Here is an 18,846-nt window from a genome sequence, read left to right as displayed (position 1 = left end):
GGTTTTGCTAAAGGGCTTCTCAATGACTCTGACAGTCCTAAGATATAATCTTATAGTCTTTAGCAGGCAGGCAGACACACACACACACACAAATCATAGTCTCTTATCACCTGTGACATTTCCTGTTTGTCAGGTATCCATTTCATGCTACACATTCTATGAGGAAAGGTCCACAGTTCACAGAATGAATGAAAAGAATGTCACTGTATGTACTGAACACAGCCTATGCAAGTGGCATTTTAAATAAAACTTAAACCTTATGAATTATTCATTAGATTCCTGGCTGTATTTTCTGCTAAGGAACTACAGAATGAAAATACGCCATATAATATTACATGGAAAACTCCAGCAATAAGACAGCTGATAAAGCGTTAATGATATACACAGGCTTAAGCTCCATCACTAGGCCGTCTCTAATGGTTTGCCTTGTATATTCATCTCAGTCAGCACTCAGCAGCTGACAGCTGGGTTTCGCCTCAGTGGAGATCAGACTCCTATACGCCTATGCTTATATTAAGAAGTGGAGTATAACCGTAGCACGATAGGCATTCTGGCTTGATGTGTGTACTCTTTAAGAATATCTTTAGCGTAACCAGAGATCAGTGTGTGTGTGTGTGTGTGTGTGTTCACAGCTTTGCATAATCACACTTAATGACCCCGTTTATGTCCACACATGCTCGGTGTCGATCATTCATCTGCATTTTGCCTGAGTGTCTGGGATTAACCTTACATCCTGACATTACAAGCAAGATATCAAAGGCAAGTATTTGTGTTTGACTTTACAAGACAGCGGCATGAGGAACCACAAATAGATGATATATCAAGTAGATGATATACGTCTGATTTGTTGTGGTATTGATAAAGATACAAATAAATACAATAAACAGATTTTTTTGTCATTGACTATTGATTGATCTGTCCATCCATCCATCCATCCATTTTCTGTATCGTTTATCTTACACAGGGTTGCAGGGAACCTAGGGACAATCCTCGACAGGGTGCCAACTTATGCCAAGGCATAATCATACACACACTCATTTACACACTACATACATTTTAAAGACGCCAATCAGCCTACAACACATCTCTTTGGACTGATGGAGGAAACTGAATTACCCAGAGGAAACCCCTGAAGTACAGGTCGAAAATGCAAACTCAACACACAGGGCAGAAGAAGGAATCGAACCCCCAACCCCAGAGCCACCATTACCCCCACTGACTTGTCAAATTATTGTATTTCAAATGCAGTCATTATAGTGTTAAATTCTACTTTCAGAAAACATGAAATTGATCCAATATAAGAATTTAGCTGCAGTTTCATATTGTTACAGTATTTATGGCTGCTTCATGTCTCTTTACTGGAAAAACACACCTAGTGTTTTTCAATACCGTAAAAGGTCAAGGCATTTGACTTGAGTTCCCTCAAGTCAAAGCAATCAGCTGATGTTCCCTGGACAGAACAGCTTTATTCAGTGGCTAATGGCTTTCTTAATAGTTCTGACCAAATCAGGATATCCACCACTCATATATAACAGCTTCTCCAGAGCGCTCCATCACATCATCGAGTGCTCCTCACTGTATCCTGCTCTGGTGAGTAAACATCCACCACACCAGTATCTTAAAGCCACTTGCTCTTAGATGCTGTATGCTCTACAGTCCACTTTGTGTATGTCTCTAATGGTTTTGTATATTATGTGCACCTCAATATACATTTCAATAACTAAGGCATTATACATATCTTGTACACTCTCTATTACACTCTATTTATGTATTTTTCATTCTTCTTTAAAATTACAATTTACAAATAGTCCACAGTTCAATACGTTCTGCATGAAACCTCTTCATCTTTCTTCATCTTCTCTGATGCAGCTGTGTGAGTGGTATCTGGTCTGACCGGCTGGAGTAGGTGTAGAGGAACTGAGCCACCATGCCAGGTGCCTACAAAGGTGAGTGCGGGGACGACGTGGACCCCATGCCGTTCCTGGCTCCCTCCGAGAAAGAGAAGTTAGAGGCCATGAACAAGTCCTACGATATTAAGAAGTCATGCTGGGTGAGGGACGATAAAGAAGGCTTCATCTCCGGAGAGATTCAAGCCGAAGACGATGACAAAGTCACCGTGAAGACGGCCAGGAACGTGGTACTCGTGCATGAGAAGTCTCTGATGTATTTGATTTGGGTAGTAATACATTTGAAATCGAATGCATCTCTATATTTAATGTCTAGCTGCAGTCTTTATTTGTCTTTAGACCCTTACATTAAGGAAGGATGATATCCAACAAATGAACCCGCCTAAGTTTTATCAGGCGAGCGACATGGCTAATCTGACCTTCCTGAATGAAGCCAGTGTGTTAGACAACCTTCGCTCACGCTACACTCATATGAGAATCTATGTAAGTCTATTAAATCTTCTCATATAAGAAAACCAAACCTACTGATCTCTTTAAAATATTCATTGCTGTGACCTGTTGCATTCTGCAGACCTACTCGGGGCTCTTCTGTGTGACCGTGAACCCGTACAAATGGCTTCCGATTTACGGAGCAAAGGTTGCTCAGATGTATAAAGGCAAGAAACGCAGTGAAGTTCCTCCTCACCTTTTCTCCATCTCTGATAATGCGTACCATGACATGATGATGGGTAGGTTGGAAAGAAAAACTTGCTTTTTTTTTTTCACATTTTATTTGTGCTTGCATAGAAATCATTTAAAAATTAATTTTAAATCCAATTCTTTTTTTATTTTAGAGCAAGAAAACCAGTCGTTGCTTATCACGTAAGTCTTTTTAAAAATATATATTTAAAAACTTTTCGCCAGAGGCGAAAAATATGTTGTGTCCATATTCTGAACTTCTTTGTCATGTCACACTACACAATGGAGGTTAATGTGGGCCAGTGGTGCTATGGATAACCCGTCTGCCTACGGATCAGAAGATTCTAGGGTTCATTTTTCTATTGAGATGAACAAAGTATCTATCTATCTATCTATCTATCTATCTATCTATCTATCTATCTATCTATCTATCTATCTATCTATCTATCTATCTATCTATCTATCTATCTATCTATCTATCTAATATGAAGCTCATATGAAAGTAGACACTCAGGGCTTTAAGAATTTGTAGTTTTTCTGTTTTTTTCCCCATCCTACTGGGTCGGTATATTTACAGAACAGTTCTTTTCTTTTCACACAAATGTTTCTATCTCCTATCTTCAAATCCATTTCTGCTCTGTGAGATGCCCCAAGTGCTTGTTCATACTTATCTAAAATGTCTTCGACGCTAAAGTTCTATGTAAGGTTATCCAACAGAGGGAAAAAACACACATCTCACACAGAGTCCTGACTGATTTTATATCAGACTTTTGGCCAGAAAATAATTTATTTGCTTAGAACTGATATGAAATGCCCCGATAAGTCGATTTCCATTCCCTGGCAGAATGAAAGGGCAGTGGAGTGGTGAAAAAGGGTTAACAGATATGCCTATTTTTCTAAGGTGGTGTTTTTTAATATGTAATTTGATAGTGATAAAACCTACAAAGAAGTTTACTCCTCCAATTCCTTACTTAAAAACACAAACCTCACTCATAGCGGAGAATCCGGAGCTGGCAAGACTGAGAACACCAAGAAGGTCATCCAGTACTTCGCCAACGTGGGTGCCACTGGAGGGAAGCCGGCTCCAGATTCCAAGGCAAGCGACCGTGATTGATGTTCTCCTGTGTAACACAATCCTCCTTGCTCACGTTCAGCACATGTGAATAATGATGGAGATTGATATTGATGGTGAAAACGTCTTCTCACAGGGCTCCCTGGAGGATCAAATCATCCAGGCTAACCCGGTCTTGGAGGCTTTCGGCAATGCCAAAACCATTAGGAACAACAATTCCTCTCGTTTTGTGAGGGACTTTTCTTTTCTTTTTTTCTACGATCCAGTTCCAAAAAACACAGTATGAACTATAAACTACGGGGAAATCGCATTGCATTCGGAATAACTCATATAACATTTCTTGCAGGGGAAATTTATCCGTATTCACTTTGGACCAACAGCTAAGCTGGCTGGTGCAGACATTGAGAGCTGTAAGTGTTTAAAATGTACTCAACACTTCATACAATTTCAGCTAAAAATCTGTTCAAAGAAGGCAATATGGTCGTGTTTGTAGATCTTCTGGAGAAATCCCGTGTCATCTCTCAGCAAGCAGCGGAACGCAGCTATCACATCTTTTATCAGCTTCTATCTGGAAAGAAACCAGAACTGCTGGGTGTGTCATTCATTCATTCATTCATTCATTTATTTATTTATTTATTAGAGACATACTCATTAACTTAATCACATACTGTACAATCATCTGTAAGTAATTACATCATTTATATCGATTTGACTCTACACCCTTTCACACTGTATTAGAGATTTAAAAAGCAAGCTATGTTCACCTACACTATTAGGCCAAACGTATACGGACACCTGAACATCACTCTCAAAACATCGAGTTCATCCCCACTATTCTGTGGAGGTTTTCCACTAGATGTTGGAGCGTGGCTGTGGGGATTAGTGATCATTCAGCTACAAGAGCATCAGTGAGATCAGACACTGACGTTGTAGGTCTGGGGTTCAGTCGGTGTTCCAGTTCATCCCAAAGGTGTTCAGTGGGGTTGAGTCAGAGTCAGGGCTCAGTGCAGGACACTCCAGTTCTTCCACTCCAACCTTCTCACACCATGTCTTCATGGAGCTCTGTGTTTTGTGCACAGGGGCATTGTCATGATGGAACAGGGTTTGAGTTCCAGTAAAGGGAAATTTTAAAGCTACAGGAAACAGAGACATTCTATTGTGTGCTTTGGGGCAACAGTTTGAGGAAGAACCACATATGGGTGTGATGGTCAGGTATCCACAAACAAATTTTGGCTGCATGGTGTATATGAGGTATTGCCACCTCACAGCTCCAAGGTCCTCGATTCAACCCTGATTACAATTTGACATGCCAAGCCTATGTACTTTATTCAATTGAATTTTATTTGTATAGCACTTTTAACAATGGTCCTTGTCTCAAAGCAGCTTTACAGAAGAAATGTAGTACAAAAAGCTCAAGATTAATATTAGACATATTGAAATTTATTTGTATTTATCCCTAATGAGGAAACCTGAGGTGACTGTGGTGAGGAAAACTCCCTTAGATGGAGGAACCATACTCAAAAGGGAACCTTATCCTTATTTGGATGACACCAGAGAGTATGACTATAAATTATTATAAACACCGGAGAGTGTGATTATGAATAATGTTCTTTCTACTGTCATATACAGTCAGTTTATCCAATTGACTACTCATCCAGGGTGTACTCCTGCTTCGTGAACATGATAGTGGTTACTAAAGATTAACTTTAATTTCTTGCCCATTGTGCTGAGGTACAGAAAGAAAACAATAAAATGTATTTAACTACTTGTTGATTTGCATTTGTTGTTTTTTAGAGGATCTCCTTTTAGCACCTGATCCAAAGCAATACTTTTGGATCTGCCAGGGAGTCACGGTTGTGGATAACATGGATGATGGTGAAGAACTGATGCTGACTGATGTAAGTCCAAATAAACCACCACTAAGTCTTTTCTCTATTAAAAGAAATGCACTACATTTTTCTGATTCCTGTTTTCTTCACAGATGGCATTCGATGTTCTTGGCTTTACCGCTGAGGAGAAAATGAACATTTACAAACTAACCGCCGGCATAATGCACTTCGGTAACATGAAATTCAAGCAAAAACCAAGAGAGGAACAAGCTGATGTAGACACCACTGAGGGTAGGCATGTACACATAAAGCTGTAAAGCTGATGAAGAACTAGCTGTAAAGATGATGATAATGCTCTGTATCTAGTGGCTGACAAAGTCGCCCACCTCATGGGAATCAACTCCGGAGACCTGCAGAAAGGAATCACCAGGCCTCGTGTTAAAGTCGGGAACGAGTTTGTGACCAAAGGTCAGAACCAGGACCAGTGCGTCTACTCCACTGGAGCTCTGGCTAAAGCCATCTACGACAGAATGTTCAAGTGGATGGTGTTCAGGATTAATAAAACACTGGACACTAAGATGCAGCGCCAGTTCTTCATTGGTGTTCTCGATATTGCTGGCTTTGAAATCTTTGAGGTAACTATTCTGTAGCCATTTTAGAGGCTGTACATCTTAAGCAGAGATCTCCAATGTTCATTTGTTGTCCTTTACAGTTAAACAGCTTTGAGCAGCTGTGCATCAACTTCACCAATGAGAAGCTGCAGCAGTTTTTCAACCACCACATGTTCGTCCTGGAACAGGAGGAATACAAGAAAGAGGGGATAGACTGGGTCTTTATAGATTTTGGGCTTGACCTCCAGGCCTGTATTGATTTGCTGGAAAAGGTTACCATGCATTTCATTACTTATACTAATAATTTGATTCACCAGCATCCACCACTTTCTCGCTAATTATATTCTGTATTTCAGCCGATGGGAATTTTTTCCATCCTCGAAGAGCAGTGCGTCTTCCCCAAGGCCACGGACACCACTTTCAAGGCTTCCTTGTATGACAATCATCTGGGAAAGTCTTCAAACTTCCTGAAACCAAAAAGCGCTAAGAAAGGTCCAGAAGTGCACTTTGAGCTGATGCATTACGCCGGCACTGTGAGTCTACTTCACTTTATATTCCTCTTTAGAAAGTTAGCTTCAGATCCTATTCATATTCATCAAGGCTTCAATCCATTTTCTAGGTGGGATACAATATTTCAGGCTGGCTGGAAAAGAATAAGGACCCACTGAATGAGACGGTGGTTGGTCTGTACCAGAAGTCCTCCATGTCGCTTCTAGCTCAGCTGTTTAAAGAAGAAGAGGCTGCTGCAGGAGTCAAGAAGCAGAAAAAGGGTTCTTCCTTCCTGACTGTATCTGCTTTCTACAGGGTACCAGACGTTATCCTGTTTCAAATGACATGAATTTTTTTGTTTTTATTTTCTGTCCTTCACTGTGCTCGGTTCCCTCTTGTACAAAAGGAGCAGCTGAATAAACTGATGAGTACCCTGCGGAGCACGGCACCCCATTTCGTCCGCTGCATCGTACCCAACGAATTCAAACAATCTGGTAAAGCTGTTCAAATTGTTAAGGGCTTTGGTTTTGACAAATGAGGACACGTAATATACACTATGTACTACTAGAATTAGGATGTGGTTTTAGCGTGCTCATGTAAGCCGTTGTGTTTGACCAGGTGTTTGCGATGCGAAGCTAATCCTGCACCAGCTGGCTTGTAACGGCGTACTGGAGGGAATCCGCATTTGTAGGAAAGGCTTTCCTAATAGACTGCAGTACCCTGAATTTAAACAGAGGTAAATCAATAATATACCGGACACCTAAATTATATGGCCAAAGTTTGTAGGGCTGACCATCACACCTGGTAAATCATCAACATACTGGACACCGACACTATATGGCCAAAGTTTGTAGGGCTGACCATCACACCTGGTAAATCATCAACATACTGGACACCGACACTATATGGCCAAAGTTTGTAGGGCACCTGTTTGTGCTTGTTGAACATCTCACTCATTGTTTCTTTTCTTTTTGCTGTTATAATAAACTCCAGTCTGTGAAGGTTTTCCACTAGATGTTGGAGTGTGGCTGTGGGGATTAGTGATCATTCAGCTACAAGAGCATTACTCAGATCAGACACTGTTGTTGTACGTGTGAGGAGGTCTGGGGTTCAGTCGGTGATGCAGTTCATCCCAAATTTTGTATATGAAGTTGCCACTTTACAGCTCCAAGGTCCTTGATTCAACCCTGACTCGAATTTGACCTTGTACTGTATCTACTATATTCATCCCAAAGGCTCAAGGAAGAACCACATATAGGTGTGATGGTCAGGTGTACACAAACCTTTGGCTATACTGTACAGGATGCTGTATATTTTCTGAACAATTTCACTGGAATGGAATGATAAAGGGACTGTCCCTGATCTCTTTGTTCCCGAGAGAGACTCTGGATCCTCAGAGAAGTTAGCACAATGCAAAACAAGAACATCTATTAAATCATTGTGTCCACTGTGCCCTAATTTGTGACTCAGATTTGGCTTCATTCTAGAACTGATGGTTCTATGCAATGTTAATTGTCCACCTTTTCCACAGGTATTACATCCTGAACCCCAATGTCATCCCAAAGGGATTTGTTGACAACAAAAAGGCCTCCGAGTTGATTTTAGCTTCAATTGGGTTGGACAACATGGAGTACAAGATTGGACACACTAAGGTATGACCTAAAGATCACAGTACACCAGATGTGTAAATATCTTACTGCAGAATGTAATGAAGGTTTTATATTGCAGGTGTTCTTCCGTGCTGGAGTCCTGGCTAAGCTTGAGGACATGCGAGATGAGAGATTGGCCAAGATCATGACCATGCTGCAGGCGCGTCTATGGGGCATGCTTATGAGAATCGAGTTTAAGAAGATGCTCGAGAGAAGGTGTGTCAGAAAGATGCTTTCCTCTTCTGCTTTATAGGCCTTTTTTGCAACTTAAATACAGAACAACATACTTTTTGTGTATCATTGTCTTTCAGAATCGGTCTCATTGCCATCCAGAGAAACGTGAGGAAGTTCCTTCAGCTCAGATTCTGGGGCTGGTGGAAACTCTATACAAAGGTGAGAGTTTTGCGAAAACTGCAAAGTTGTTTCTTTTTTGACATTCCATTTACCAATAATTAGGTTTTTGTTTTTAGGTTAAGCCTTTGCTCCATGTAGCTCGCCAGGAGGAGGAACTAAAAGCCAAGGAGGAAGAGCTGCGAGTGGCACTTGAAAAGACAGCGGAAATGGTCGAGAGGATCAAAGAGATGGATGAAAAGCTGGCCACTCTTTCCAAAGAAAAGAGTGACTTGGCCTTAGCCCTAGCAGCTGTAAGTGAGGGGAAGAGTGGACAAAATAATTGGTTCTTTCCTTGCATTAAAAAAATAGAAATAACTTGAAATTCACAAAAGTAATAATAGATAAAAAATTAAAAATTGACTAATAAAAAACAGACATTATTTTTAGATTGTGCTTCAACAAAAACATTTAAAAAAAAAAAAGAAACTGGCCTGGACAAAAATGAGGGTACCCCTAGAAAAGACTGAAAATAATCTGACCATATGGACATGTTAAACTAAAATATGTCCTGTTATTAGCATCAGAGGTGTCTTCAAACTTGAAATGAGTCAGTCTGCCTATTTAAAGGGTGAAAGGTACTGTTTGGTATCTTGATGAGCACCACACTGAACAAGGAGCACAGAAAGCTAAGGAGAGATTTGGCTCAGGACAAATTATAGACAAGCATGCTAAAGGTAAAGGCCATCTCCAAGCAGCTTGATGTCCCTGTGACTACACTTGCACATATTATTCAGAGGTCTTTCTTTCTTTAATTGAAGGGTACCAACCATTTTATCCATGTGTATACACACCCACACGTTGCAGTACATATATAGATATAAATGGATTTTTAATTCTATTTATAGGAACAAGACACCATAGCAGATGCTGAGGAGCGCTGTAACCAGCTGATGAAACAGAAGATGAACATGGAGGAACAGATACAGGATTTTAAAGAGAGGCTGGAGGAGGAGGAGAGTGCCGCTACAGCACTGAGTGCTCACAAGCGGAAACTGGAGGCTGAGCTGATGGACCTGAAGAGGGATCTGGAAGGCCTGGAATCCACTCTGGCAAAGTCAGAGAAAGAAAAACAGGTGAAGCCCAAGGGTGCATTTTCTAAATCCATTGCAAAACCAGCGTTAGGTATAGGCTATTTGTCATACAGATAGAACACAGTGATTGAGAGGGATAAAGGTAAAACAAAGAAAAAACATGAATGATTACGATTTCTGACATTCCAGGGCCTGGATATCAAAGTGCGCACTCTGACAGCAGATCTAAATCAAAGAGATGACACAATCGCTCGGTTTCAAAAAGAAAGAAAGGCCATGGAGGAGCTGCAACAGGTTAGACACAACCGCACCGCTCAACCGTTTTTCTACAATTTCTAGCCGTATTACTTACATCTCCTGATGCACATTCCGTCCTCAGAAAACTCTGGACGACCTTCAGGCAGAGGAAGATAAAGTAAACCACCTCACCAAAACCAACAGCAAGCTCACCACTCAAGTGCACGAGGTGAGCTCCGGGGCTCGGAAAACGCCGAGGTATAAATAACCGTCTAGCGCTCTGTGTAACCATGTGGATCTGTTTCTGCAGCTGGAAGATAACTGGGAGCAAGAGAAGAAAATCCGCGGAGAAGTGGAAAAAGCCAGACGCAAAGCAGAAGCTGACTTAAAGATGACCATCGACAATCTGAACGAGATGGAAAGAGCTAAAATTGACCTGGAGGAAGTTGTGAAAAAGTATGTGCAGCTTGAATATACAGTACAAAGCAAGTACAGGAAGTGTACTGAAAATAAAACCTATCATCATTTTCAGGAGGGATCTGGAAATGAATCATGTTAATGCCAAGCTTGAGGATGAGCAATCTCTCAGTTCTACTCTGCACAGGAAGCTCAAAGAGCACCAGGTTTATTAAAAAAAATATCTATCTTAATTTTTGGCATTTTCACTGCAAGTCCCTTGAATTCCCTTGAAATTCCACTAATGTGTTTTCCGGGCTCTTCCAGGCCCGCATTGAGGAGCTCGAGGAGGAACTGGAGGCGGAGAGGGCGATCAGAGCTAAGGTTTTTCACTCTACTCATCCCACTTCCTCAGTGTGTTTGCCGTGCTGTGTGTTTTCTAGTTTAACTGAGTTTTCTCTGTTCTAAGGTTGAGAAGCAGAGAGCAGATTTGGCTCGGGATCTTGAGGATCTTGGAGACCGATTAGAAGAAGCAGGAGGTGCCACGGTCGCACAGGTCTGCTCCAGTGACATTGCAGATACACATTACACTGCAGTGTGTACACGGGGGTCCGGGAAAAGTTGCTGGGAATCATTAAATTCAGTTTGAAGATATTTCAGTTATAGTTTTTGCAATTATATAGTTGTATATAGGTATATAGAGTACATACAGTATAGGAAGATTTTTATATACAGCTCATTACACAAAGCAGAACTGAGTGGCCTTGTTGACAAGTTTGTTGTACATAAGGTCGTATTTGTATTTGTAGTATTTGTAGCAAGCTTTAAAGGGAATTATTTTGTTTATATTTTTTCTCATTTAAACTTGACATCCATGTTCACATGGAATCATTTTGGCTTTATATTTAATCTTAATGATGTTCTGAAGGATCTGAATGCTAAAAAACACACAACAATAAATAAATAAATAAATAAATAAATAAATAAATAAATAAATAAATAAATAAATAAATGAATGACAATAATTAATAAATAAATAAATGCTGTCATTTGCTTTTTTGTGGATATACAGTTGAAATACTGAAAAAAAAAGTCCTTTTTGTCTTATTTTACATTATTTATTGTAAATACAGTAGTTAGGCAGTTAGAGCTGTGCATTGGTTTTCTGTAAAATATCAGCAAATACGGTGCACAGTGCTTTAACTTTTAAAAACTCTGATGAAGTTTTTAGTTTTATCATTTCCGTGGTTGTAGAGTTCAGCAGATCAGAAGGTCGATGGTTCAAATCACAAGACCACATCGTTTAGGTTTTTGGGTAAAACCTTTAACCTTCTCTTTAGTCGAATCCTCCATCAGCCAAATGAACAAATGTATTGAATTATGTTTGGTTTTATAATATATTTCTATAATATACCGTACTTACAAGTATTTCTGACTTGGAAATTGTACAGTATATTACTGTAAACATACAGGAGTGATCTGTAAATATATTACAGTATAATACTGTAAATACATGAGTAATCAAAATACTGCAATAAATTACTAATTATAAATTGTCCTATTTGGACTTTGATAACATTCCTCTTTTCAAATATAATGCAGAACAAATAAGTAACAACAGAAAAATATATAAATGAATACTCAATTCTTAATTAATTTACCATTTATACTGCATTTATTTATTTATTTATTTATAATCTTTTTTATTATTTTTTTTTAATGCCATTTTTCAGCCTTGGTTAGAGTTCCATATTAAACATAAATTTTATAAAATTGTTAAATTGTACAAAAGATATGTTTAAATTGTAAAAGTCAATACACTGTGATGATACATATAACCTTACATGAGTCCAGTTAACATATATGGGCTTGTACATGGACAGATTGAGCAGAATAAGAAGCGTGAAGTGGAGCTCCTGAAGCTTCGTAGGGAGTTAGAGGAAGCAGCTCTCCAGGGCGAAGCCACTGCCTCAGCACAGAGGAAGAAGCACTCGGACGCCATGGCCGAGCTGGGTGAGCAGGTAGAGAATCTACAGAGAGTCCGTATCAAGCTGGAGAAGGACAAGCAGGTCATGAAGGCGGAGATTGACGACCTGAACAGCACTGTAGAGACAATCCAGAAAGCCAAGGTGAGAGATGAGTAGCACCTTTCAGTCAAACTGCTCCACATGGTTACTCTGATATCGATCGAGCTTGACTTAAGTCTTACGAGTCTCATTCATGCAGCTGAACACAGAGGTCCATGTCCGGAAGTTAGAGGACAGCCTGGCAGAGACTAACTCCAGACTGGTGGAGATGGAGAAATCGCACACGGAGGTCAACACCATCAAAATAAGACTTTCAGGTAAAGAACGCTTGAACCTCTTCACTAATACACTGGCTTATTGACTCATGGGGAATTTTCAATCAGTATAAACAAATGAACAATTTTCTGGCTCTGAGTCTGGTATAAAATGAGTCAGGTCTCAGTGTGAGACATGTGGTTTTCCGTCTGTTGGACCTTATGCAAAATTTTAGCGGTTGATGATAAACTCAACTTCTGAACAAACACTTGGGGCATCTCAGAGAGCACAAATGGGCTTAATATCAACATTTACTTTGAAGAGGTGTGTGAAAAACTAATTGTTTTTGTATTTTTGTAATTTTTTTTAACATTCTATAACTATATTGCCCCTAGAAAGAGAGATAAAAACAGACATACTTATGAAAAACTACAAAGTCTTAAAGTCTACTTTCATATCAGCCATTAATCACCACTGTGGAGTGTGACATGACAAAGAACTGTGGAGCGTGACATGACAAATAAACATATTAAAACGATGACGTTGCAACGATTTTCCCTCAGCTGAGAACAGCGACCTGAGCCGTGAGCTGGGAGAGACGCAAAGCAAGCTAAACCAGATCACACGGATCAAGGCTTCACTGACCACCCAGAACGATGAGCTGAAGAGACAAGTGGACGAAGAGTCAAAGGTGAAATCAGTCAGGATTCTTTCATTTGCTAACCTCCAGGTTGAACTCCTCTTTGTCTGAGGAGAAAATGAACCCTAATTCCTCCTCCTTTAGGCTCGGAGTACAGCTTTCGTCGGACTGGCTAACGCTCGCCATGACCTGGACCTCCTGAAGGAGCAGCTGGACGAGGAGCAAGAGGTTAAGGCGGAAATGCAGCGCCTCATCTCCAAGCTCAACTCCGAGATGACCACCTGGAGGACCAAGTACGAGACTGACGCCATCCACAAAACTGAAGAGCTTGAGGAGACCAAGTAAGCAAGCCAGTATATAACGTGTCAGATACAGGAGACGTATACAGTGGTTGTTGAACAGTCTTTTTGTTCTACAGGCGCAAGCTGACTGCTCGGCTTCAGGAGGCCGAGGAAGCCGCAGAGGCAGCTCAGGCACGTGCAGCGAGCCTGGAGAAGGTCAAGCAAAGGCTTCAGGGAGAAGTGGAGGATCTGACTATAGACCTAGAGAAGGTTTTAACTGACTCTCTCTCTCTCACTCACAGTAGCATTAGACTTTTATTTACTATTCCAGACTTTTAGGGAATATTTTCCCTACGACACATTTGAATAGATCCGCCTTCCTCATTTCATCTTGACTTTGAGTCATTCAACTGATAGAAGGGGCTTTTTTTCTCTTCGCTGTAGTCCAACGCTGCTGCAGCTGCACTTGATAAGAAGCAGCGCACCTTTGACAAGATGATTGCGGAGTGGAGCCAGAAGTGCGAAGAGCTGCAACTCGAGCTGGAGAATTCCCAAAAGGAATGCCGCTCGTACATGACAGAGGTCTACAAGCTCAAGACGGCCTACGAGGAATCACTGGACCACCTGGAAACTGTCAAGAAAGACAACAAGACCCTCTCTGGTAAGCTGTATGCTAAAAAAAAAAAACCTATGTTAACTAATCTAACCTAAGTGTGTTCTTCCTTCCAAGATTTTTTTTTTTTCAAGAATGGATGATATTTTGTAAGGAAGTGGTCAACTAGCAAAAATAATATAATGCTATCGATAAGCATTTCTTTAACATCGCTGAACATGCACTAATGCAAAGTGATATTGTAATTATTTTCTTTGACCTCCTAGACGAGATCCGAGATCTCATGGAGCAGCTGGGTGAAGGTGGGAAAAGTTTTCATGAGCTGCAGAAAGCTAAGAAGAAGCTGGAGGTTGAGAGGGATGAGCTGCAGCTGGCTCTAGAGGAAGCAGAAGCCTCTCTGGAGGTATAACAAAGGAATTGTTCAACACGTAAACCACAAATAAATGCATTATGTATGATGTATCCCAAGATGGAGATCAGGTAATGACTCCTGCCATGTGTATATGTGAGCAATGTGTTTCGTCTTTTGATCAAGGTTGAGGAAGGCAAGGTGGTCCGGGTCCAGCTGGAGCTGGCTCAGGTCAAAGCGGACATTGATCGGAGAATTCATGAGAAAGAAGAAGAGTTCGAAATCACAAGGTTACACTCGACTTACTGTATCTGCCCTGAAAGAGAGAAGGGAAAAAAATTATATCCTGCACAGCTGTTCACCGGATGTTGTTGGTGTTTTTAGGAAAAACCACCAGCGTGCAGTGGAGTCGCTGCAGGCGAGCCTAGAGGCAGAGGCTAAAGGTCGTGCTGAGGCTTTGAGACTGAAGAAGAAAATGGAGTCAGACCTGAACGAGATGGAGATCCAGCTAGATCATGCCAATAAGAATAACAGCGAACTTGTCAAAACCCTCAAAAGACTGCAACAGCAGATCAAAGTAAGGCTCAGACGACCTCAGGGTGAAGTTTGTGTACAGAACTCTTACACAGATATCCCATTATTATATCTACATTTCATTTATAGCATTTGGCAGAGGGATTTATCTCATTTAAACCTCTGAGCTAAATTTAATGGCTATGTTCAAGTTCGCAGCAGTGGCAGCTTTAGTAGTAACGAGATTCAAACTTTCCAATCAACATCGTAACCACTGAGCTACCAATTTCAATTATATGATCAACCATACAATCAAATATTAGTTACACTGAGCCAAATACATGTAACAGCATTCTGGGATTGACCCCTGGGATTCCTGCTCTGTTTGTCTACATGGTAGGATATGCAGGTGCAGATGGATGAGGATGCACGAGTGCACGAGGAGCTGAGGGAGCAGTATAACCTGCAAGAGCGCCGACTCTGCTTAATGCAGACCGAGATCGAGGAAGTGCGCAGCGGCCTGGAGGCGTCTGAACGCTCCAGAAAACTCCTCGAACAAGAGCTGGTGGATGTCACTGAGCGCCACAATGAGCTCAGTGTGCAGGTATAAGCACCATGAGCATCATATAAGCATTTCAGATGCATCACATCTGAAACATTCATTTTTAAGCTCAAAGTACACTGTTTTTTTTTAATGTAATAACAACACATTGCTAATGTTTATTCTGAATTGCATTTAAAAACGCTTAATAATTATGCTGAAATGCAGCAGACTTTGTTCTAGAATCTGTTCTTTCTCCTATTTTCAGCACCAGGCTTTAAATGTCATGAAGCGTAAACTGGAAGCAGACCTGACTCGCCTCTCCAGCGAGAATGAAGAGCTGATCAGCGAGTTCCGTGCTGCTGATGAAAGAGCCAAGAAGGCAGTCACAGATGTTAGTCTGGCTCTTACTCTCCTCAAACATTCTGCATTAATTCAATTAGCAGTGATTAAAGACATTTTTCTTGGCTTTTAAAAAAAAAAAAAAAAAATCTATTTTCCAGGCAACTCGCATGGCTGAGGAACTGCGTCAGGAGCAGGACCACTGTATGCATCTGGAGAAGATAAAGAAGAATAACGAGCTGATGATCAAAGATCTGCAGCTCAAAGTGGAGGAGGCAGAGGAGCTTGCGCTGAAGGCTGGCAAACGGACCATCCAGAAGCTGGAAGCCAAGGTGAGACCCGAATAGCGCCAAACATATCAAAATATTCACTACATAGCCAAAAGTATGTGGACAACAGGCCATCACGCTCATATGTGGTTCTTCCCTAAACTGCTACCGCAATTGTATAGAATGTCTCTGTATGTTGTAGCTCTACAGTTTCCTTTCACTGGAACTCAAACCCTGTTCCATCATGACAATGCCCCTGTACACAAAGCACAGAGCTCCATGAAGACATGGTGTGAGAAGGTTTGAGTGGAAGAACTGGAGTGTCCTGCACTGAGCCCTGACTCTGACTCAACCCCACTGAATACCTTTGGGATGAACTGGAACACTGACTGAACCCCAGACCTCCTCACTCTTACAACATCAGTGTCTGATCTCACTAATGGTCTTGTAGCACTAATCCCCACAGTCACACTCCAACATCTAGTGGAAAACCTTAAGAGAAGAGAAGAAAGGAGTGCATTATAACAGGAAAGGGAATAAATCTGGAATGGGATTTTCAATAAGCACATATTAGTGTGATGATCAAACTTTGGTTTATAAACATTTTTGTCTATATAGTGAACCCCTTTATATAATTTGTAGGTTATATTGCTATGCTTTTTGTGATTGTTGAACTATATGAACTGGCGAAATTGCAGGCACAGGATTCTTCTTTTGAACTCTTACCACTCAAGACACATATGCAATGACTTTCTATGAGACCTGTTCCCTTGTTCCACATACGTGAATCGAATCGGTTTTGGTTGAAAGCATGTTGTGATACTTCCACATGTGTGATACTTTGACATAAAAAGTTGCAAACTCCTCAGTATATCGCTACGGTGCTTGATTTTGTGTTGACATCACAAAATCATGAAATCCTGGGGCAGTATATAGTTCATGCAGTGGTGAAATCAGTATTGGTATTTACCACATGCAGGCCAAGGAGCTGGAGAGTGAGCTGGATGCAGAGCAGAAGAGGCACGTCGAGACGGTCAAAGCACTGCGTAAAAACGAGCGGCGCCTTAAAGAACTGACCTTCCAGACAGAGGAAGATCAGAAAACTAACCAGCGCATGCAGGAGCTTGTGGAGAAACTACAGAACAAGCTGAAGTCTTACAAGAGGCAGATCGAGGAGGCTGTGAGTCTCAGCTTTTATGCACTAGCATTGCATCTTGTGTGTATATTAATGAGAAACAGCTTACATTTCTTCCTGCTTGTGTGGCTACAGGAAGAGCAAGCGAACGCAAGCTTGTCCAAGTACAGGAAGACCGTGCATGAGCTTGATGATGCTGAGGAAAGAGCCGGCATGGCAGAGATGGCGCTGAACAAGCTCCGCACCAGGAACCGTGCTACAGTGAGCAAGGGCTTTACGAATGTCGAGATCGTACAGGTCACTAAAAGGGAAAAGAGCTCCTCACAGGAGTAAGAGGTGTAACCCATGCAGGAGGTTAGTGTCAACATCGCAGCTCATTTTTATTGCAATTAATAATTGATTTTAGTGAAAAATTTCTCTTTCTTTTTCTTAGAGTAACGAACAAACCAACACTCATTCCCCAGTCGAAGGATTCCTAATCAGCAGATGGAACTAAAGAGGAAAACAGTCTTAAAAATGAACTCAAAAAGTCTTAAAGGGTCTAAATGTAGTTCTGTTTGTTTGCTGAATATGAAAAAGGAAATGTGTTTGAACGAGTTGAATCTAATCCAACGATAGCTCTTTAGAGAAGTCCTTCAGTAACGGGGAAGGATTGGGGGAAGCTGCACTCTCATATCAACGATAGAGAGTTCACCTGTATTCGTCACTTTCCTGTCATGAGCTCATATTTGTCCTAATAAACTCAAAGCAAATCTTGTAAACTGTGTCTACTATTCAATTTCTTCAGTAATGCTACGTGAAAATAGACGTTTGTCTTTATACAGCATATGACTGAATCTCCTTAACGTGATCATAAGACTATAATAAAGTGGAGTTCTCAAAAAATGGCAAAATATTGCTGAAGGAACTGATTAACAATTTTCAGGCTTATTAAGTGATATATAATGGGCCAACATTTAGCACGGTTGCTAAGGGGTAGAATCAGATTTATCTGAAACTGCAGTTTATTATGTTCTTCAAATTTTCCATATCTGAATATACTGGGAGTAAATTTCAAAAAGGGAAGTTTAAGGAAGTGTAGCCCATTACATTCACACGGACACGAACGTTTAAGTCACAATATTTCCGCATGCAAATTTCAGGTAATAAAAATGAAAGCTGATGCAAATGAGCTCTCTATCTGTTCAAACTAATTTCCTGCTGATCACAAAACACGAGGTTTATCACCTTTTACATCTTTGACAACACGTCCATAAAAGCACCTGTGTCAGACCCTCATTTTTCACAGCCTGTAAATGTTCAAGGAGTCCGAAATGATGTGACTTGAACTGAAATGAAATTTCACAGTCCATCAAAACTCAAATGAAGCTAATCATATGAATACTTGGTGAACATATCCTGGTCCTGTTTTTTTTCTTTATTTAAAGCTTTGAGTGAGAAAACAAACTATCTGGTTTGCTTGAGTGTCTAAATCTACCATTTCTAAATAATTTGCTTTAGAGACATCTTATCAAAGTTTTAGTTCACTAACAGCTAGCAGGAATCATGTTTACAGTCACAATTGCTCACCCACATTGTCTACGTCGGAC

The 18,846-nt window shown here is 40.7% G+C and overlaps 1 protein-coding gene across 1 annotated transcript; it reads left to right on the top strand.

Moving 5' to 3' along the window:
* Positions 1-1,469: 1,469 nt before the first annotated feature.
* LOC131345153 (myosin-16-like) lies at positions 1,470-17,611 on the top strand. The gene is made up of 42 exons (XM_058377906.1): positions 1,470-1,590; positions 1,870-2,137; positions 2,247-2,390; positions 2,479-2,635; positions 2,741-2,768; positions 3,582-3,681; positions 3,794-3,886; positions 4,004-4,067; positions 4,151-4,249; positions 5,452-5,555; positions 5,639-5,777; positions 5,853-6,121; positions 6,199-6,369; positions 6,454-6,630; positions 6,717-6,902; positions 6,993-7,080; positions 7,205-7,322; positions 8,118-8,238; positions 8,315-8,451; positions 8,547-8,628; positions 8,706-8,879; positions 9,474-9,701; positions 9,849-9,953; positions 10,039-10,125; positions 10,207-10,352; positions 10,429-10,519; positions 10,620-10,676; positions 10,762-10,848; positions 12,176-12,421; positions 12,519-12,636; positions 13,138-13,265; positions 13,359-13,555; positions 13,633-13,765; positions 13,940-14,156; positions 14,375-14,511; positions 14,644-14,747; positions 14,842-15,034; positions 15,371-15,574; positions 15,780-15,905; positions 16,015-16,185; positions 17,102-17,302; positions 17,393-17,611. Exons 2-42 carry the CDS (start codon positions 1,928-1,930, stop codon positions 17,588-17,590), a joined length of 5,835 nt encoding a protein of 1,944 aa, XP_058233889.1. The 5' UTR covers positions 1,470-1,590; positions 1,870-1,927; the 3' UTR covers positions 17,591-17,611.
* The last annotated feature ends 1,235 nt before the right edge of the window (positions 17,612-18,846 follow it).

This window comes from Hemibagrus wyckioides, linkage group LG24 (genome assembly GCF_019097595.1).
Source record: "Hemibagrus wyckioides isolate EC202008001 linkage group LG24, SWU_Hwy_1.0, whole genome shotgun sequence".
Classification (NCBI taxonomy): domain Eukaryota; kingdom Metazoa; phylum Chordata; class Actinopteri; order Siluriformes; family Bagridae; genus Hemibagrus; species Hemibagrus wyckioides.
This window is presented reverse-complemented; position numbering and strand designations above follow the sequence as displayed.